The 21,485-nt window shown below is 51.6% G+C and overlaps 1 protein-coding gene across 4 annotated transcripts in view; it reads right to left on the reverse strand.

The window, feature by feature from the left end:
• Window positions 1–1,396: 1,396 nt before the first annotated feature.
• PRICKLE2 (prickle planar cell polarity protein 2) overlaps window positions 1,397–21,485 on the reverse strand; it is a 110,490-nt gene continuing 90,401 nt past the window's right edge. For all 4 annotated transcript variants that reach the window (XM_076346571.1, XM_076346574.1, XM_076346573.1 and 1 more), the window contains 5 exons: window positions 20,452–20,589; window positions 19,883–20,086; window positions 17,986–18,172; window positions 14,786–15,649; window positions 1,397–4,175 (listed from right to left, as the gene is read on the reverse strand). In XM_076346571.1, coding sequence (XP_076202686.1) covers window positions 3,307–4,175; window positions 14,786–15,649; window positions 17,986–18,172; window positions 19,883–20,086; window positions 20,452–20,589 — 2,262 coding nt within the window. In that variant the 3' untranslated portion in view covers window positions 1,397–3,306. The remainder of the gene's footprint in view (window positions 4,176–14,785; window positions 15,650–17,985; window positions 18,173–19,882; window positions 20,087–20,451; window positions 20,590–21,485) is intronic.

Consider the following 21,485-nt stretch of genomic DNA (forward strand, 5'->3'; position numbering starts at 1 on the left):
TCCAGCACCGGGCCCGGTCCACCCCCCTCCCACCCCCCCCGCCGGGAAACGGGACTCTCTGACGCTCATCCTGAGCTTCACGTGGTGTCACCGTTACTAAGTTCTCAGAGATGTGAAAGAAAAATGGCTGTATGTGCCCCCTGCTCCCACGGGGCGCTGGCACCCGCACGCAGCGTGTGCAGAGAGGTAAACCAGCGGGGCCAGATGGCGATGGAGCAAGATTTTACAGGTTTATAGTTCCGTCCCTCAAGCTCAGTGGGTTTGTCAGAAATGGTTAATCATACCCCGAATGGGCTAAGGGGGGGGGGGGGGGGGGAAGCATTCTTTTTTTTTTTTTTAACTATGTGTCTTGAAGCGTATGGGACTTCTGGAGCCCATATGAAAAATAAAAAGGGTTTGGAAGCTGCGTTTGCACTTTTATTGCTGAAATTCATATTGACTAGTTATTTTGCCAGCACCGTCTTTCTTACAAAATGTGATCTGAGACCTTTCTGTAGTGCTGGTGAAGGGCCTGGCGGAGTGGAGCATCGCCTGAGATACTCTTCTCATCTCCCCAATTTGTTGCCCGTCTGTTCCGATTCCAGCATTGCATTAAAGCTGGGTTGCACATCAGCGATCTGCAGGGATGCTCTCTGGTGAGAACCGGGTTTTGAAGAGTCGCTTCCAGCCACAAAACCATCCCATGCACAGGGGCACCGGGCCCTGGATTTTGGTACAAAATTGCACGGGAAAAGGTGCAGCAATTCTGCTGCAGGGAGTCTTTAAAGCTTGTTACATTACCCCTGGGGAGAGGCAGCAAGCTGTTAAAGGGGGAAGTTCTTTGCCGAGCGATTCAGGCTCTTGCCGTACAAAATGCAGCTCAGCTGTACCGGGGCTGACAGACAACATTCATTGTGCTTTTAATCACTGACAATGAATTAAATTGTACGTATTAAACGCCAATTATATAATAACCTGTAGTTAGTGTCATACTTCTCGCTGAAAGCAATACCCCTACCCGACTTACTAGGTCTGTTTTGGAAAACATGGAAAGATCTGTGATCTTTCTAAGAAAAAGGCTATTATTTATAAATTACAGGTTGAAGTCTCCCCCAGTGTAAGCCGGAGGCCCGTGAGGGATTTCGGCTGAGCTGCGCTGACTTACACCAGGTGAAGACTTGACTTTTTTAACAGCAAAAAATGGCTCCGGGTCACCAACCCCGGGGAAGGCGCATGGTGTGCAGGAGATGCTCCTCCGTCGGCTTTCCCTGCCCACCGAAACCACGTCAGGGATGGGGCTAAGCTGGTTCTTGTGCTTTCATTGCAAGACCAGCTAAATGAAAATCCAGTTTTCTACTCACAATTAACTGACACTCCTTAAGAGCAAAAACATACACACGAGACTCTGCCCTTTGGATGAATACTTCCATTTATTCCAACTGGAAAAAACATTTTTTTTTAAATATACTTAAGTGTCATTTCTTTTTTTTTGTTTGTTTTTCTTTTTAAAGGAATAATAATTATCACATTGTCCTTTACAAACAGCAAAAAAATTCCTAGCAATAGTCTGTGGTATGGAGACATCCATCTTCAAGATTTTTCTGCATCTTCTGCTTTGAGTAGGCAACGGGGCGTCCCCATGCGCGCCCAGGGGTGCCGGCGCCGGCCCTGCAGTGGGACCCTCCTCCCCGGGGTGCAGGGCAGGGGCCGGCTTGGCGGAGGTGCAGGGGCACCCCGAGATGCCGGCAGCGCGTGGGGCGAGGGCGATGCAGCCGGTTAAGCCTCTCAGCCCTCCTGCGGCTCAAAGCCCGGCTTTATCTTAACACCCTCAGGCGCTGACCTGCATCTTTGGGTGCCAAGAGCCCCTTTTGTAAACCTGCTCCTTCCCGGAAAGCACCAGGACAACCAGCATTGGCTTGCAATCCTCCGGCGCACCCGCCGGGACGCGCCGCGATGGCAGTACCCCAATGGTTTAAAGCATACAGAGAACAAACTCACATCCACCATAATACAATACAGCTGAGCCCTATTTATAGAACACTGCCACGGCGAGGCTGCTGTGGGGCTGTCCTAGCTCCGCAGGCAGGGGCTGAGCCCACCCAGGGGACGAGCCCCCTGGCCACAAGCGGCCTCGGAGGGGCGAAGGCGTCTCGCCAGGGCAGGATCAGGCCCGCGGGGAGCAGTTCGCAGTCGTTCTCTTATGTGTTAGGCAGTAGGCAATATTGAGACTTCCACTTGGTAATGAACAGCAGTTAACATAACCCAGGAGACTAGAGCACCATAAGACAAGTCTATATTCAAAACAATGTCATGCTGACATCACACAATTGCACCATTTACACTTTTATTTACTCCAAATAATAGTTCAACGTTTAGTAACTTCAGCGTTCTCTACAGAGGTGTAAAATTCCTTCTCCGGCTTTGGTCATTTACAACGTTGCAGACATTTGGTAGTTCTGTTCTTTCCTATTTAATAACAAAAAAAAAAAGTCCCTTTTGCAGCTGTCAGGATTCCTGTATCTGACTGATGGAGCGTACCTGAAAATCACAGGTGTGAGCAGACTTCAAAATGCCACCGAGGCCTCTTCAAGATTTAATGAGTCAGAAAATGTTCTCTTTATTTACCAGAAATGAAACAAACAAACAGAAAAGAGGGTTAAAAAAAAAACCAACCTCAAAACAAATGACAACTCAAACTGTCACTGATATACTTAAGAAATTTGATGACGAAATGGAAAGGGGCGTCCAAAGTACTGTTTGGTTAGCTCTGGCTGAAAACAGTTTCGAATGTGCATGCATTTTCCCAGTGACTCCTAAGATATAGAAATTCCTCTGATATTACAAAATACAAAAATATTTTCTCCAAACTCTCATTTACATTGCATTTACAACAATCACGGAAATAACTTAGGCTCCCACACTGTCCGAGAGAGACAAATCACTTACCAACATGGCTAATGGAAAACAAAAACGTGGTGGAAAGCAAAAGCTACTGGCAAACTGATGCTGCAGGTCTACAGTGGTAACCAAAACGTACGGACAAACAGAACTCAAAAGGTTGGCAGTATTTGGGAGAAAGAGGAAAAACTACTCGGTAAATATTACAGGCTAAAGTGAACTTTTATGTTTTTTTCTCCAAAGTAAGATGTGCAAAATATATTCACTGTGCCCAGGATTATGACTATTTATAGAAGCCAGTCTACAACCTTCTTACAAATCCCTACTCTTCGGGTCTTTTCTGTTACAATAAAAGCGCTTACATGATCTAGAACAGTGCAAGATTGTGAGTTAATTTACATTCTCCCAAGGTGCCTGGCAAGGATGCCATTAGGATATGATACAGTTTTTGCTCTTCTGTCTTTTCCTGCTGTGCAACTGTCCCCTGCCACCCAGCGTGGAAGACTTGGGCATGCTGTACGAGCCGTACTTGTGCAGGAGCTCCTCACTGGTCACGTACCGCAGGCGGGCAGGTTGGGGAATCGGCTCCCCGAGGAAATAGCCCTCGTTGTCGGACTCCGAAGAGGAGGAGCAGGTCGAGCACCAGTCGTATTCGGCGAAGTAGGGCCCCCATCTCTCGCCCAAGTGGTTCTGCAAGGCGAGATCCGACACCGTCCGGGGACAGTGGCCATAGACGTCCCTGCGGGGACCCTGCTCCACTGTCTCTCTGCAGCTCCTCTGGTGCATGAACTGGTCGTAGTCTTCCCTGGCTCTCAGCGAGGGTCTCTCCTTCAGCCGGCAGCACTGCTCGCTGGCCAGGTGCAGGGCGTTATCCGACCGGGAACGTCGAGACCGTCGGGGTCGGTGCGGGCGGTAATGCCGGTCATCATCCCGGAGGTTAGTTCGCCGGCGTGTGCGCTCGCTCATGGGGGCATGCCTCGAGCCCTCCTGCGCCCCCAGCTTGCCCCCGGGCACCCCGCTACCGTAGTCAAAGCTCTGGTGCATCTGCCCATGCGACGGCCGCTCTCGGTACCTGAGGGGGCTGGCGAGGTTGTGCAGGTTCGGCTCCATGTCCTGGTACTGCTGCACCGACAGCAGGCTGCGGACAGACTCGGCGCTTCGAAATTGCATGGAGGAGTTCAGGGTCCCCATGTTGCTCATCTTCTCTGAGATGTTCATGCCCGAGTCTTTGCTCAGGTCAGGCATTGAGAACCTGGAGAGATGCTCCTGGCGCTTGGCTCCACCATCTGCAGAGAGGCCTTTGCAGGGAAAGGGCAAAGGAAGGAAAAAAAGAGAGTTAAGAAGGAGAATTTGCTATCAGCGGAGGTGCAGGGAGAAGGCTGGGTTTGGCCCAAGACTTTTGCTTTAAAAAATAACTCGGTGGTTTAGATGCTGTCCTGAAGAGCCCTTCAAGAGGATGACTTTTTTTTTTTTTTAAAGAGCAGGCAGTTCCTCCTTTGGGGAAATCACACCAATTTAAGGTGTTTTGAGTTGGACTCCAAGTTGCTTTTCACGACTTCCCTCCCCATATGTCTACGCTGTCTGCGACTTGATAGGAATAACTAGTGATGCCAGTGAGAAATCATGCGTCAGAGGTAACCTGAGGCCTCCTGCACCTGAGGGAACTAGGGTGCCATGATCCAGCACCCACACCTTGTGCAACGACGACATGTTTTGAAGGACTGAACAACGTCAGGGGCAGCTGAAAACGGGGCCACTGACTAATTGAGGCTTGTGACCATGCTGCACCGCACGGGTCCCCTGAATGACACCTGTGGGGGGACCGAAGGTGCAGCCTTGGCCATGTGCATGCAGTCGGGTTTCCCAGGAGGCGAGGAAACACCCAAGCCCCAGAGGGTCTGCCGGAGCTCCCCGTAAGCAGCGGGATGGCAGGAGGATCAGGCTACCCCTGCAGATATCCAGGGAGCTGCATGTGGGCAGGAGCCAGGAACATCAGCTCCAGCTTGATGGGCTGCTCTGCTTCAGAAGGTGGCCCACCGGGTCTCTCTCATGTGCCGGCCAGCCATGAGCTCCTGCAAGGTGCTTTCCTCCAGCCCAGAAAGCTTTAGCCCAGCAGCAGAGAAGTGGGATGTCTGCTCAGCACCTGCCCATCAACGAGAAACTCAACACACCCCACATTGCCCTAGTCCTTGGCCTGTTTTCTGGGTGTTTTCTGACTATTTTCAGACTATCTCCATGTTGGCTTGACAACTGGCAGCCGTCAGCATTGCAAGCTCAGGACAACAATTTTCGCAAGCTATTTCAAAGGAAATCCATTTCATCCCAAATCAAATGCAGTGTTTGCTTTGGCGCTCTTCTCCCCGCCCCTCTCTGACAACCTCCCCGTGCAGACCAAACGCAGAGAGCTATGCACCATCAGCAGGATTTTCAACATGACGCACAGCCCTTATGCAATCACCGAGAATTTATGACTTTGTACATTAATTTAAAAAAACAACAACCCAGCCCACAATTCAAGAATAAACTTCTTTTCCCCTTAACAAAAGCTGCTTACATTTCATCGAGAGCTCAGCTCCTTTGGCATCAGCCGCTGCCTGCCAAACCTGAACAAGAACAAGGGCTGCTGTCACTAACCCTGCTCACGAGCTGCTTCGGGGTTTCTTTGGACTCAGCCTTAAAAAGATCAACAAATCCTGCAAAGATGGGCAAGGTTTTCCAAATCCTCCCCTCGGTGGCACCAGGGAGAGCTTTAGCACTTGAGCACAAGCTGCCACTGGGTCTCGCATGATTTGGCTTTGCTCCCCGAGTCCCAGCTGCCGCAGCCATTTCTCTCTGCTCGTTTGCTTTTCTGCTGTTAATGGGGATGTTTCTGGAGTTTATGATTACAGAGGAAGGTAAAGCGAAGGTGATCCCTGAACGCTGCAGGAAAAGGGAGAGGCTGGGTTAAAAAAAAAGTTAGAGCCATGTTTTGTTTCGAAAAGGACACACTTGTCAAGCCAGCTTCATGCCTTTTTTTCCTAAGCCACACTGACCTCGAGCGAGCTAACCCAACCCTGCCGACCACCCTTTGGAAACAGTCCCACATGGGCTCCCCATCCCCTCCGAGGACCTGCCCGCCCGGGCTCCCCGCTCCCATTACGGGAGCGAGCGATTCCTGGCACACACCACCTCCCTGCTGGAGCCGTGATCTTCTGCCTTCGATCCCAGTGATGCCGTTTGTCACATCAGGCACTGCTCCCCGTGTCCCTCCTGTGCCACCACGGAGGAGCCCAGCAGCCCCCCAGGAGGGAAAAGCAACTCGGTAACATGCACAAAGACCTCCCAAAAGGCCAGAATAACAGTGGAATTGCTGGCAAAGCTGATCCGAATGTAAATCACGGCCACTGACAGCTGAATGTGGCCTTAATCAGATCTGTCAGACAATAGCTGACACCAAAGAAAATGAGCCCTCGGTGACATTTATGCAACCGTTTGTTCAGAGAATTGGCGCAGCTCTGCAATAAGAGCGAGCAATGGTAGCGCTGTGCAGGAATACAGCTCCAAATGCTGTGGGATGCTTCTGTGGTGTCAGCAGATTGATTTTGGCAGCATTGTTTGAAAGGGGCCAACCTTGTCCTGCCTCGTGGGGGCATGGGGCGAGCCGCTGCTTTGTTCCCCAGTGCACAGCCAGCTGCAGCGGAGAGCACCTGTGGGTCTCGGCTCCCCTGCCGCGGCCGTCTCTCTCCTCCAGTCCTGCATCCAGCGAGAATAAAAACAAGCATCTGGGGAGAGGCTCCTGAGACACAGAAAGAGCGGAACAATATTTTCAAATTAAGCGAGACATATCTGCATCCTCCACATCACTGGCAGGAGCGTTGCACACAGCCGCAGTGGCCGAGCAGGATGACCTGCGGTGAAACCTGCTTTTCTTTTTGCTGGGAGTAAAGCAAGCCACAATGCGCGGGGGGCTCCGGCTCCTGGAAAGGCAGAGCCAGCGCTTCACAGGTTTAGCTTATGCAGGATGGGGATCTCTAGCCCCTTGCACACACCTCCAGCAGACACTGCGAGTGCTTTTTCTTTTCCTCTTCAAAGCACTGGTCAGCACAGGAGGAAGCAATTTCAGACGAGAAGCCTGCGATACACGTACGGCTCATGCTTGGAGAGCAAGGTTTAATCAGTGATTATTAGGTCCAGGGGATGTTTCTGGCTGTTCATTCAGCCGGCCTGATTATAATTAAGCACACACATTTTAAGATCTTGAATCACTGGGAAAACATCAATTGTAAGAGGAATCCAGCACGGAGCACATACGCCACCATCGCCAGCACTCGGAGCTCAGGGTGCGATGGAGCCTGTGCTTGGGAGACTGCAGCAAAGCCAGCCCGAGACCCAGTGGCTTCATTTCTCCGTACGACAGAGTGGGAAATGCTCCTTCCTGAGGGCCAAATGCATCTTCCCAAGCAGATTTGGTAGGCTGCATGTGTACAAGCCTTTTTTTGGGAGCCACACTAGCAAGTGACCCAGGAAGCAGCGTGGCTGGGGAAACTTTGTTTTATCTGCTCGTGGTGGCAGTGAAGGATTTCTTCTGCTCATTCAGGAGCGAAGTTGTGCTTTTACAGCATCCCTGCAGATACCGAGACCTCTGCACGGCTCTTACGGTGCCCAGCGCAGGTACCAGGTCAAGGATGCAACTTCTAACCTATGCGAAACACAAAGATGCCTCCAGGCTTAACTTTACATTTACACCAATGCAAGGTGTAAAGTATTATGAGCGGGGGTTTGGCCCAGATTAGTCTTTCAAAGCTCGCAAAATGATCCCGCCCCTCTCCGCGGAGCTGCAAAGCCTCAGCAAGGCATAGCGGGAGCAATCCAGAAGCACTCCAGCCTGACCACAGTAATAACCATTTGTCTAAAAAATTTCATCCAGAAAACATGACCTAGGAATAAAGTTTGAAAGAGCAGAGGTTGTTTGGTCTAAAGAGAAGGCTGAAGGGGCTATAATAACAGCCTCCAAACATGGAAAAAAATGCTTGAGAAGAGGAAAGAAATACATTATTCTCCAGGTCTGCTGAACTCCTGCAAGAAAAATTTCGGCGTGGAGAAGAAGAAAACTCTTCCTGTGCAATCACAGCAGAAGATGGCCGGGGGAGGCTCCAGCACCGGCGGGTTTCCTGGGCACTGGAAAGCAGCGGGTGCCTGGGCACAGGCAGGGCGGCTCTGGGTCTCCGGTCCCGCACTGCCCTGGATGGGGCGAAGGTGGCACCGACCCTCCTCTCCTGCGGTCATTTGCCATTTCAGAGCTACGCCCGTGCATTGAGACCCAATCTTCTTGAATTACCAGTATTTATTTACAGCTGCTGCAGCTCCCTCTTAATGAAGTGTTTCATCTGGGAACACAGCTAATAACCCGAGTGAGCCCTAACCTGGAAGAAAGAGCGCATGAGGGGAGACCCCACCACGCAGCGGTGATTTTTTTCTAACAAGGAAACCTGAGAATCTGTTTCCCGAGGCCATCCAGGGGAGCGGCAGCCCTGCTCTGGACCACGGCGCAAGATGGTTGTTACCACATCATCGAGCCCTTTCCAAGGGTGCAAACCCAGGGGTGACGTGCTGGCCCCATGAAACTTTCCTTCTACAAAATGATGCTCCAAGAGACACCGAGCGCATCTGTCGGCGGCTGCCCCAGAGGCTCTTGCACTGGAAGAGGAGAGATGGCACCTGCTGCCGCCAGCACGGTGCATCAGCCATCCTGCGACCAGACTGGAGCCAGCACCATGGTGCAGGTGGACACAGCAGGTTATTTTGCTGCCGTTCTCCGCTGTGTGGGGCTGCCAGGCTCAATATTTCATCCTGGAGCCATGGAAATGCATGCCTTTCGGATGAACACAAGTGAAAGCTGTAGCTCGTCTGCGGGCGTTTGATATAAAACTCAAGCTGGCTACAGCGCCGGGAACACAAAGCAGGTTTCTGGTTAACATTAAGGTTTGCTAAGAACATGCTGTACGAGCCCCTCTGAAGTCCTTCCCCACCCTTATTAAGAACCATGTTTATCCCATAAAACGTTGCCAAGGGAAATAACAACTGAATAAGCAAAGCGACGGCAGAAAGATACTCCTCGTGAGCATCACCTCTACAACCTTGCCACAACAAAGCACTCGGAGGCGCTTAAATCTCACTGTGTGCTTTGCTAAACCAGGGCTGCAAGTTGCATTGATTATGAATTATTAAACCACTCGGCAAATGACAGCAGAGGGGCTGCAGAGAGCACGTACGCTGGGTGTGAGGCTGGGAATGAAGCCCCCTGTGAGGGGAAGCAGCTCCCAGCCCCCATTAAATTAAACTCCCCGCGAAGCTTGGCTAACACGGGGCGAGGCCCCACCGCAGCCAGCATCCCACTGCAGAGATAGCATCGTCTGCTTCACCCCAGTGGGGGAATGCAAAACGCCCTGACTTAGGACATTGCACACAAACAGGGCCATGCTGATGTTCGCTTCTTGCTTTTACATTTATCATAGTGTACTCATATACCTGTGCATCGCAGTCCTCACCACCTGATACCCATATAGGTACCTGCCTGCAACAAAACCCTGCGCCCAGCTCAGATGGCCAGTGTTTAAGTGCAGCTATAGAGGCATGGGAGAGGATGGTGCGGCATCTCTCGTGTCCAGCCCCCCGTGTCAGAGCCTTCCCTCTCTCACAGTACCAGGCAGGCACATCCTTACCACAGGGTTTATTAACTAAAAAGGAACTTAATGAGAAACAGCCTGCCCAGGGCTTTGTTTATAGCTCAACCTCGTCTCACTTCTGAGCAACCTCGGGGTGTGCAGAAATAAAGCAGAACCCTTATGTAACTGGAAATCATGGAAAGTAAACAATTTGGGGGAAAGCAGAGCGCTCGCCAAGCAGGTCGCAGTGCCGACAGCCTCCCACGGTGTGCCCCTGCGTGCCATCCCAAGGGTGTCAGGGAGTATTTCCTACCTGATCAGTCCCTCCGTCTGGCTCGCTGAAAAAAGTCCCTACATGGGTGCTGCCTGGGAAAGGAGCTGGATTTTAATCTAGAAATGTTCCCGTAACCCCCCTCTTGGGCACCACCAGCTCCTATGCCCTCCCCAGACAAGGCAGGATGGCCAACGTACCGGGTCGGGGATGATGTGCTATTGCTTCCCCCGACATCTCCTTCTAGAAGTCCGTTTTGGTTCTCCCTCTGGTTTGGTCGTTACCCCCCGTGTTTTGGCACATCCATGTGTGACACCAAAGGGGTGAAGGCGTGCACGTGGCCAGCCCCAGCACGCCAAACCTCCCACTGCTGAGCAGCAAAAGGCGGGCGAGGGGGAGAAGAAACATTCCTGGCAATTTTATAACGTTTCGGCATTGGCCCTTTGGGAAGGAAAACCTCTATCTTCACATCTTGGGTTTTGAAATGACCTGGCTTGGATTGGGGAATGTTATACCTGGGTCTCAAAATTGCAAGAAATCCCCTCAGGGTTCCTATCTTCTGACTCGGAAGCAGTTTTTACGCTGCCCGTGTCTGGGGGAAAGAGGATGGTAGGAGCATGCTGGAGAGCTGGGAGCCTCCTTTTTCTTAGAAAAACTCAAGAACAGCCAATGTGTCATTTTCTGGCTTGCGTAACTCGGCTGAAGCGTGTGGGGCACCTGCCCTCTCCAGCCCAGGGGGGAGAGGAGCACCCGTGGGACGCAGTGCCACTGAGGACACAGGGATGGGGACCAGCCCCCAGCCCCCACTCACCCCGAGCCCCTCACTACCATCCCTGAGGGTCTTCAGGAGCTGCTCCCAAGCCCTTGGTGCAGGAGAGGCTGGGCCATTGAACGCTTCTTGGAAAATATACCCCAGCCCTGAGAAACAGGGTTTTTTCTTCCCCCACCCCAGCTTTCAGCCCCTCCTCAGTCAGAGGAAGAAGAGGGGACTGGAGACAGATGATGCCGTCAGGTCACTCTGCAACTCAGACGTGCAGGGATCAGCGCTGACCCACGTGCATATTCATACACTTTCCCTCTTCGCTTTCTGGGTATATCACAGTTGTTCAGTCCTGGAAAAACAAGCTATGTAGGGCCTTCGGGCATCTCGTAACACAGATGACAGCAGAACGTGCACCATACATGTGAAATCACATTCCACCCTGTAACGGCACCAGTTTAATATCTTTTTTTTCCTGGATTTATGCCTGTGACAGATGAGGCTGTTACCCTCACCCAAACTAATTTTCTCAAGGAATACTTAAAATCTATTTCTCCTTTTGCATACGACAGTGCCACCGTTCAACGCGACTTCTACCTCCAAAGCACTCCTGCTCTCTGCAAGCTGCACACAAAGAGACCGTTCCCAGAGAATAACATTTAGCCCGCAGGTACTTTCTTAAGTGGGCTATTTGACCAGCTGGCATTTTGTGGAAATGACTGCTTGGAATCAGCAGAGATCAGCTCTTGATTTCTAATTCAGCTGCTAGGCACATACAGCGCCTGCAAAACCTTTTTAGAGGGCTAACACAAGCACAAGCAGAGCAAGGCAGAGCACAAGCACTGGGAGCAGGGCTGGGATGGACTGAGTATCTTCTGGGAAGTGATTAACTTCTGGTAGGATCAGACTCCTCCTCCTGAGAAAAGCTTCCTGGACAAACTCCATCTTAGCATTGTCCTGATTGCTTAATGAAGGGAGTTACAGGGTAAACATTGCTACAGCATCCACTGTTTTGTATTGTTGCTAATGCCATTAAAAACAAAAAGAAAGCAAAAGCAGCCAAAGCAAATCAAATATAAAAGATAACATAAAATCCAGCAAAAATGAGCTCTCTCTTGGAAAATGTGCTGGGAAATATTTTTTGCTCTTTGCCTCTCTTTGGCCATGTTGGCGGAGGAGGAGGACCCAGCCTTCGAGAAGACGTAGCGGATCAGAGTCTGTCATAGCCTTTGGCTGATGGCAGAGAAGGGACTTCAAACAGAAACGCGGGAGGAAAGGAGAGTTGCCCTCCACCAGCCAGAAACTCTGCCCTTTGCCAGTGGAAGTGGTTAAATCACATCAGCATTTGCGGCAATTACACAAGCACAAACCAGAGGATGACAGAGACGCTCCCATCTAATTGAAACCCTGAAACAAAGCACAAAGAGGGTCACGGCTACCTCTGACACTCCGGTGTCTGCTGGTGCACTACTGCCCATGGTGCGACGATGGAGCACAACTGAGCACTTTAAGGGTGAGTGTCCAAGATTAACACACTGTCACACCTCTTAACCAACCCATGAGGAACTGGCTTTGAAGTGATTAAGTAGAGCCTGGTTGGTAAGGTGAAAACCTGGGGTCTTGCAGGAGACTTAGGGTCACGTAGATCTTGACCCACCCAATGGGTGACCCCCCCTCTGGCACTGAATGCATTACAAATATTATGGGGACAGCATCTGTTCACAGGAGGCAGCCTTCTGGCCCGAAGACAGGGACTACTGCTGCACACCCTGTGTATTATCTGCTTTCATTGACATCTCCGGCTAATTAGTACTTAAGTCATAATAGAAACATCACAGCAAAATCTGCTGCCAGGGAGGGACCAGCTTTTAACGTGTGCTCTGCAGGTCAGGGACTGTTTGCCCTTCAGCTTCCTATAAAAAAATAACGTTTTCAGCGATGCCGTAAAATGTTAGATGGATGCGGCGTGAATTATTTCACTTTATAAGGTGGAGCAACTGTGCAGCATCAGTAGCTCAAAGGGACCTCGTATCTGGATGCCTGGGAGTTTCTTCCAAAGGAGAGCTGGGGTGTGCCGGGCGGAGGGCACGGGGTGAGCTGGACCCCTGGGCTGTGTTGGGGGGAGCTTCATGGGGGTGTTTGCTGGGCAACCTGCTCTCCTGCAGCCCTCAGCCAGGTCACCGAATCTCCCTGTCCTCAAAACGCTGCCAATTAAATGGGATGATAAATGTGTCCTCCATAATTGCACACACGGCCCTGGGGGAGCTGCCTGTTACTGCCACAGTGCCCCCCAGCTCGAGCCGAGCCAGGTCCCAGAGCAAGGAAAACTATTAGAATCTTACACATTAATAAAAATGTTATCACCTCACCCTGCAGAGCAACAGCTTAAATTCGTTGCAAGCCCCATCATGCTGAGCATCTGCTCCAGAAATCAGGAAAGAAACGAGTCGTTAAGGCAGGCGCTGCCTGTAAAGAAATTGATACTTTGGCTACGCATGGAGGACGGATGCCTTTGGAAGATCTCCCTCCCAGCATTTTAAAAATTTTTCTAAAATGAAAGACAGAGTGATTTTCACTCTAATATGAAGGCCTTGCCACATTTCTAGTCTCTTGACCTGTATCCCCGATAACTTGTTACAGTTCAGCTCCAAAGCATGCAACAACCGCTTCAGTATTCAGGGATTGCTCATCTGAACTCGATGTTGCTCAAGACTCTTGGTACTGACAGGGTTTTACACAATAGAAGTTTTCAGGAACACGAGCGGCTTTGGAAACATGGGGCTTTGCTTCACAGAACCTTGTTTCGAAGGGCAATTCCCATCTCCCTCACCATTTCACATCTATTTTTCCTCTGTGTATATCTGAGGTTGTTTGAGCAAAACCCTCTCCAGCTTATTAGCTTCTCCTCTCCCTCCCTGCTTTACCACTTGCCGGTTAGGGAGATCCTGGCTGAACACAGAGATCATTTCACATCTTGTCATGGGGCTGGCAACTTCCCTAAACAAACAAACACGCTGAAACCCAGGAGCAGGGTGAGGAGGCACGGGTGTAGCAGAGCAAACCTGTCCGTCCAGGCGGGGCAGAGGCACAGAGCTCGACTTCAGCAGCGCCCAGCTCTCCAGGGGCCTGGCGATGCTCGCCGGCGCATCCCCAACACCCAGTGCCAGCATCCCGCGGGAGGCCCTCGGGACCGGGTACCAAACACCCCGCAGGCTGCTTGCTGCCGGTGACAGCAAGACAGACGGACTCCATTTTGCAGGGGGCAGGTGCAGGACGTGCCCAAATCCAAGCAATGCTTGACTGGAATGGAAAAAAGCCGGGGAGTGGTGAAGAAAAAGCGAGGCAGTATCTCTGGTGAGCAAATCAAGCTCAGTATTTTCTTTTCCAAGAAGTTTTCTGCTGAGGGACTCGGAAGCAAGCGATAGTTGTGCCAGACGAGTGCAGCCGTCCGATAATGCAAACTACAGCAGGCTGCAGAGGGATGGTGTGCGCAGGGGTCTGAGCCTCCCCAGCGCCAGGCTGCGGACCAGAGCCCTGCCGCAGACACGTTCGTGCACGCACACCCATCCCCGCAGCCGCAAAATGAAACCCAAACACGTTTGGGGTGAGAGGGCTGAGAAATATTACCCTGGGGTGCACTCATGAGAAATGGGCTCAGCCTGACGGGACAAGTATCTCACCTGGCTTTTCCCTGTAGTTTCTACCAGGGGACTGGGGAAGAGGAGAAAAAGAGCCGTGCATAGAGGGGAAGGAATTTCTTTTAACTAGTCACATGCTTGAGGACTGTGTAACATGCAAAAGGGGTTAACTGGGCCTATTTCAAAGCATTTAAAAATATTTTTAGCCCCAAGGGCAGCTGACAGCAGTCCTTCAAGTGCTGAAGGCTGCAATCTGCCTCTGCGTTAGCAGCTGGCCTTGATTTTTCCCCCCTCTTCACAAAAGGGAGGATTAAAGAGCTCGAAAACATTTGTTTTGAGCTACACAGAAAGGCCAGCCATCTACAAAGCCCTGCATCTGGTAAAGAAGCAAGCAGCTTTGCTTGAGAGAGGGGGCTGCCAGGCACACAGGGGCTGGGCAGGCAAGCCTGTGGCACCGAGCGGCGGTCCCCAAGCTGCCGGTCACCCCGTAACAGGAAGACACCTGCTGTGGCACTGGCCCGGAGGCACAAGGGAGCCCATCGCACGCAGGAGGTCCCAGGGTGGCTGCAGGGTGACAGGAGCGGGGGTGACGTACCTGTTGCGTTGGAGAGCGCGAGGGACTCCATGGAGCCGCGGGGAGTCTGCTCGGTGGGCGTCAGGTCCTCTGTGAACTTGAGGGCGTTGATGGGGTGCCGGGTGCGGCACTGCGGCGTCGGCATCCCGCCTTCCTCTTCCTCTTCGTACTTGGGGACTTTGAGACTTCCTCTGGTCTCGGGGAAGCTCTGGTTGGACATGTCGCTGTAGCTCTCCTGCGAGCGAAGCCTCCCCGAGTAGTAGTCCTCTCTGCAGTCCTGGATGAAGCTGCCGCCATGGCTCTTCATCGCCAGCGAGGAGCTCCTCTTTGGGTTGCTGAAATGTTTCCCCCATAAATCCGGCTGCGAGCCCGGGACCTGGCCGGTGTTATAGGAGGTCCTTATGTTGCACTGGCTGAGAAGCTGCAAAGGGCTTTGGGACTGACTTTGCTCCATTTTGCTCCCATAGTGATAGAGCTCGTCCCGGCTCCTCCACAAGTGCTCCCTGTTGAGGCTTGGCGTCTGGCTGGCCAGGCTCAGCAAATCCATCTGCAGGGACAGCGGGTCCACGTCGGTGGAGAGGCGGTTGGAGGTGACCTGCAGCTGGTTGCATGGACTGCGCGCCCCCTCCTCACCTTTCCCCTTGTTCTTGCCGATCTTGGCACTGCGGCGGGACTCCTTGGCTCGTGCGCTCTGGAAAGCCGAATCGGAAGAGTCAGAGCCGTTGGGGTCGTCGCCAACACTGCAGGCCCTGGAGCAGAAGATCTGCCCCTGCTTGGGCAGGAAGGGCCGTCCCAGCAGGGACTTCTTGCACTGCGCGCAGCAGAAGCAGGTCTCGGTGGCATGCCAGTGCTGGCCGTCGTACGTCATCTGGCCCTGGTCGATACCTTGAGAGGGAAGATGCACAGCATCAGAGTTAGCCCACGTACATCACTTCGCACTGCACTTAACAAGCGCATCCCCTACGAGCGACACACACCCGGGCTCACTCTTGAAAGCCCTTCAGCAAGGTTTCTCCGGCGCATGAAGTTAAGCCCATTTCTAATTCCTTGCAGGCTGCAGGCCTTTGCTCGGGAGTTGGTCAATGTTGGGAAAGGCAGCAGAACCAAGCCTCAAGCTATTTCGTATTAAATAGGGATATTTCCGATCATAAAGCAAAGGAATGCAAGAAGTTCTCCATAAAGTCCTTGAAGTCAAAGCAGTAATACGCTGCCTATTTGAAAAAACCAAAAAGTCTCCAACCAAACCATAATGAGGAATTTGTGCTGCCTTGGTTAAGTATGTAACAGAGCAGATCGCATCCCTGTCCCTTACTGCTACTGCGGCCCCATCCTAACTTTATTTTGGCTACTGAGGCCCCTTCTCAAAAAGGGAGCAGAAAGAGCCGGCCCCAGGGATCTGAGTGCACCCCCTTGCCTTGCACCCAGCCACATTCCCTGTGTTGCCCCTCGGGTTAAGTACAGGAATTGATGCAGAGAGCCTGTCCCCCGCCAGTGAAACCCCGGGGCTGCTCGCAGGCACCGGCCAGAGCCGCGGGAGTACATGACTGCTGCATGCACATCGGTCTCGGTCAGAGCCGTGAGCAAAGCTCCCAAGGTTTCAATTATAACATTTATTTGCCTGTTTAAGCTGCCATTCATGGCAAAAGCCCCCGTTACCTGAGAAACTGCTGCGCACGGCGTGGGCTGGCCGGCACAGTGGGGTGCTATGCTGCACGTGTGCACAGCACGTGCTTGCACACCTGCCGTGGCCCCGCCGCTGGGAGGGCCGAATGCCACCGGATAATTTATAAATGAACACTGCGTTAATGGTGCATTTTATTCCAAGCTAAATTTGCTTTGGTGTAATTGTTGTTTTTTTTTTTCTTCCCTTATAATGAGTGAAATGTTTTTATATATAGATTGGAGTGCTACGCTTGTGGACAAGAGAGACAAGACTGTGGGTGGGATTTTATCAGCTCCTTTTCCAATGCTCCAAAGCCATCTCGCAGAGGAAGCAGCACAGCCTCCTTACTCCGACCCTCGGCTACCCAACCCAAGCCTTACAAGTCTTAAGCAGGCGCTTATATCTAATTCATGTGGCTCTTAAGTACAACACTCAGTGACTACTGTGAGCAACTTGAAGCAAAATGGCTGCAGTCCCTCCTTTGCTAGAAACATGCAGATATGCACCAAAACAGGTATTTTGCCCCGAAAACCTGACAGTCAGTAGGCTCCAGCCGGCTGGACGGAGGGGAGGACAGCAGATGGGGGAAGCACGAGAGAAGGGAGCATGAGAGAAGCGTTAACAGCTGCTTCACCGCTCCACAGCTGAGCTTTCGGGAAGGATGTGCTGCAGATCACAGCAAACACATCCTCCAAGTGCTTCACTGAAGCCCTGAGTCTTCCTCCCCGTGCCATCTGGCCACTGCACAAGAGCAAAACGGTTGGTTTTTTTTCTTTCCCTGCAGCCTATGAATTATTTGAACATGTGAGCTCACCTCCACGGACAAAGAAAGGGCTGCCCGCCCACCCGCGAGCAAATGCTCAGCCAAGTGACAAACAGGATCGGGGAGAACAGCGAGGTGACTTCCCAGTCTGCCCAGCTTACCACCCCCCGAGTGCTGGGGGGACAGCTAACCCCCAGAATAAAGTACATTTTCAATCACTGTTCTAGAAACACAGATTGACTTTGATGTGTTATTTCTTTCTGAGAACATCTATCTGCAGGTTGGTTAAAAAAGGCAAACAGAAACAATAATGATACCTAATGAACAAGCATCTTTCCTGTCAGTAGCTCATTAACTCATGCAATCTTTTGGCAAGCTTGGCTGGGAAAAATCTGAGAGTCGAAGAGCCAGGCTGTTTACAGGAAAATGAGATTTAAAGGAAAAAAAGCGTGCATTATATTAGGTCAGAGAAAGCTTTCACTAGTTGCAACAGCTCCTGAGGTTGCTCTCTGATAGTCCTCCCCTCTCTGACCACAAAAAGGGATAAGCAGTGGTTTAACCAAACAAATTACGGTGCTAGCTCCTTGGCGAGATGCGAGAGGGGCACGAGCCTCTTTGGATGCTGCAGGGCTGGTGCAGACCCCAGCCGCAGGCAGTCCTGCCTGCGGCCCCAAGTTGTTGTCAAAGACTCAGTGCAACAGCTCTCGTTGCCAGAAACAACCTTCCAAGCAGAGGTTTGCTCCACTCCCCTCCCGCACCGTGCTCGCCCCAGGGCTGAGGGACGGTGGCACATACCGATGTGCTGGGCGCAGGTGTCGCAGTACTCGGCGTAGAGGGACTCGAAGCAGCTGCAGCAGTAGGGCCTGCCGTCCTTCATGATGTACCTCTGCCCCCCCAGCACTGTCTCGCATTCAAAGCAGCAGAAGTGCTTCATGTGCCAGTGCCGCCCTTCGGCCTCGGTGCATTCGTCAGCAAAAATGATCTGGTGGGGGGAAACACAAACGTGGAGCAGAGTCGGTCAGAGAGGAGACCTGGGACGTGGGCACCAACCTTCGTGTCTCCTGCCCGTGCACAGCAGCTGTGCCCCTTTGCTCATACAACCTCCAAATTTTACAGCTAACTCTCCCGTCCTGCACAGGAAACTCCCGTGGTTTGGCTTGCAGCAGGGGCACCCATCACTTCTTAAGGAAATCCATTAAAATGCAAATACCTCAGGACTGCATTAGTGCACGGACTACAAAGTGTTAAGGCAGAGCTCGCAGTAACGTGCTCATAAGCACATCCATCAGCAGGAGGGGTCGATCAGGGTAATAAACACGCTTATATACAACCTATCGATCTGGCGGACTTTTGAAGAACAGAGCAGTCACTTACTAAAACACATTTACCCGTCTCTGAAACAGGGACCCAAGTACAAAGGATGAGCAAAAACACAAGAAGTGGCAGCTCTCTGGAGCTGCTCTGGCTCCTCACCATTGTCTCTACCCTGACCTGTGTGCTTATAAAGACGATCGCAGTAATTATACCAGTGGGGAAACTGAGGCATGGAGGGCTGTTAAGGGTGGGCTGGTGAAGCAGCCATGTAAAATGTTTTCAGCAGATGCTTTCTTGCTGTCTCTGCTTCCCATCCCCACACCACCTCTGCTCCCAAAGCCAAGCCAGGGGAGCAAGCGGCGGCCCAGTTCTGCTCCCTGGCTCCCTGCCCTGGCACAGGTCACACCGAAAGCTTTTCCCCTTTAGTTCCTCTTACCCGTGAGTTCCCCTTTCTCGCAATTAGTGCTGGATGTTTCAGGGGAAGAAGTGCGTGTTAAAGAAGGAGCTGAATGAAAGACTTGTACAAGAATTTGCAAGGATAAAAAGTACACCGAAAAAAATTACCCAGCCTAAGCCACAAGGAAATAGGGCCAGTCAAATGGTTAGGAGTTGTTTTTTTACTGGTAAGGTTACAAATTTAATTGGATACATACGTCAATGTTCTTTATATTTGAAGTGCATATAGCCTTGGATACTTACCATTACACGCTTGCATAGATGGGACATGGTATTTTATAGTACATATGGTTTTCCACACTATGGTTTTCATAACTTTAAAAGCCAGAACAATTTCCTTCACCAGCCTTTTAAACAGAGATTGACACTTGAGAAACGCTCAGATGCGACTCTGTACGGTTTTCTATATTCGTTTTGTATTCCATTTGTTCAGCTTCCTATAGCCCGTTAATCTCCTCTCTTAAAGCCTATTTCAGCTCAAACACTATTGTCTTGTAGGAAACACAGCACTCATCCTACCAGAGGCTTCTTCTGTGGGACCAGAGGAGAAGGGAAGACCACCACACACAGCCGGGCTAAAATCACACAGCACAGGGGGTGTGCTGTTACTGGAAATGCTCATGGAAAGCCTTCCCTGCGTGTAGATGAGGATCCCTCTCAGAACAGCCCTAGGAAGACTGCAGCTAAAAATCCCTGAGGTGCTCACCTGAAGCCCCAGGAAAAGCTTGCATGAACCCTTTGCAAAGCCAAACCATCGTATTTCGTGTGCATGCCTCCGTGCAGATGCTCCTCCCTATGCTAACGCACCCACCACCTTCAGGGTGGATGGAGGGGAAATACCCTCCAGTAGGCAGGGGGAACCCTCTCGTGCCATCCCAGTGGGCAGCATCTGTGGCAGAAGCCGGGGCGAGCTGGCTCTTACCTCATCGCACGCTGCGCAGCGGGGCTTGAGGCACTCAGCGTGGTGCCTGCCGCAGTAGATCTTCCCATCTTGGTAGAAGTAGATCAGGTCGACCAGCAGCTCGTTGCAGACGCTGCAGATGAAGCAGGGAGGGTGCCAGCAAACACCATGCCCCGCTCGCGAGGCGAAGACGGCCATGTCCCCTCCGTTGATCTGGCCGCCGCACTGTCAGAAAAGCCGGCGTTTAACACGGCGCGGGTGAGCCCGCTGCCGCCCATCGCCACCCAGCTGCTTTTGCAACTGCGGCAGAAGAAGGTGCTAATTCACAGCTCCTTTTCTGGTGTCCCTTAATCTCTTTTCATCCCCATTTTATGGCCAGGATATCAATAACTACCCCCCTGCACAAGGCCAGGAGCTGATGTGACTACTCGACATCAAATATTGCGGGGTGCTCTTGGCATGTGCCCCAACAGACCCCAGTGCTCATAGCTGGTAGAGGGCATGGGGTGGGTGCTGCTCCTGTGAGCTTCGCTTCACTTTGGTGATTAAAAAGCCGCCTCGCTTGCCCCAGTTTGTCAGCCGCTACCCACCTGCTCGCAGATGGCTCCTGTCATGGTTACGGGGAACGGCCGGACATTGCCTCTCCCTAAATTTTCCCTCTTCCTTTGATTGCTGAAGAGTTTGAGCTCCCTCTTCTCCTCCTCATCCAACGAATTGCAATAGCGGACCTAAAAAACACAAGTGATGCTCGGTGTTACGGGTGCCCCTGGCTCCCCGGCCAGCGAGCCGCAGTCCCATGGGCTCTGCAAACCTCTGCAAGGGGGTTACACAAACAGACTCCGTCCATGGCTTAGGGGAGGCTGGAGAAACACCGCCGTCTGGGCTTCAGTCAGCCCAGGGTTCAGCCAAAATTTCAAGAGGTAGAGATGAGACGAAAGGGCAGGAGGAAGGTTGCTCTCCAAGCGCTACATTTCTAGGAAAGTCTTAAAAGTTGGGTCTTCGGAGTCTCACCCAGACCAGCAATCAGATTGATGGTTTTCCTGCTTTCTCCTTATGCCAGAGGTCTTACAGCAGCTTCAAAATGTTTTATTGGCATTTCTAGAGTGCAGCCAGTTTTCCCTGTGTAAATGAGGGAGTTCCAGTTATTTGGGAACTCCAACTATTCTTTAGCGTAGGGTCAAGTGTGCACATATGCAAAACCTCTGCGTTGGAAGGTAATAAGGAAATAAGTAAAATAAAAGGATATAAACAATGAATGATGCAATTTCCCCGAAGCTTATGAAACTCTGAGGTTTTCCTGGCTATTTTCATCCTGCAGGCTTAGCTCTTGGCTGGTTGCATCTCAACGGAGAATATGACTGAAGAGCCAAGGTGGCCACATGTAGCACCAGTACCCAATCCAGCCTCCGTTACTTTGGAGAGCAGGCTCATGGAGCCAAGCAGGATTATTCACATGAGCAACCAACACACCTTGAATTTTTAAAGGAGCAAAACTGAGCATGAGGGAAAACTGGATGCAAAATCTGCCAGTTTGCAGAAAATACATGCGGGCTCGTGCCTCCAGCCTCCACAGGCTGCAGCAGCAGCATTCATGTGCATTTATGCCTGTGTTCTTCGGCTGTTG

The sequence above is a fragment of the Aptenodytes patagonicus genome, chromosome 8, assembly GCF_965638725.1.
Source record: "Aptenodytes patagonicus chromosome 8, bAptPat1.pri.cur, whole genome shotgun sequence".
NCBI lineage: Eukaryota > Metazoa > Chordata > Aves > Sphenisciformes > Spheniscidae > Aptenodytes > Aptenodytes patagonicus.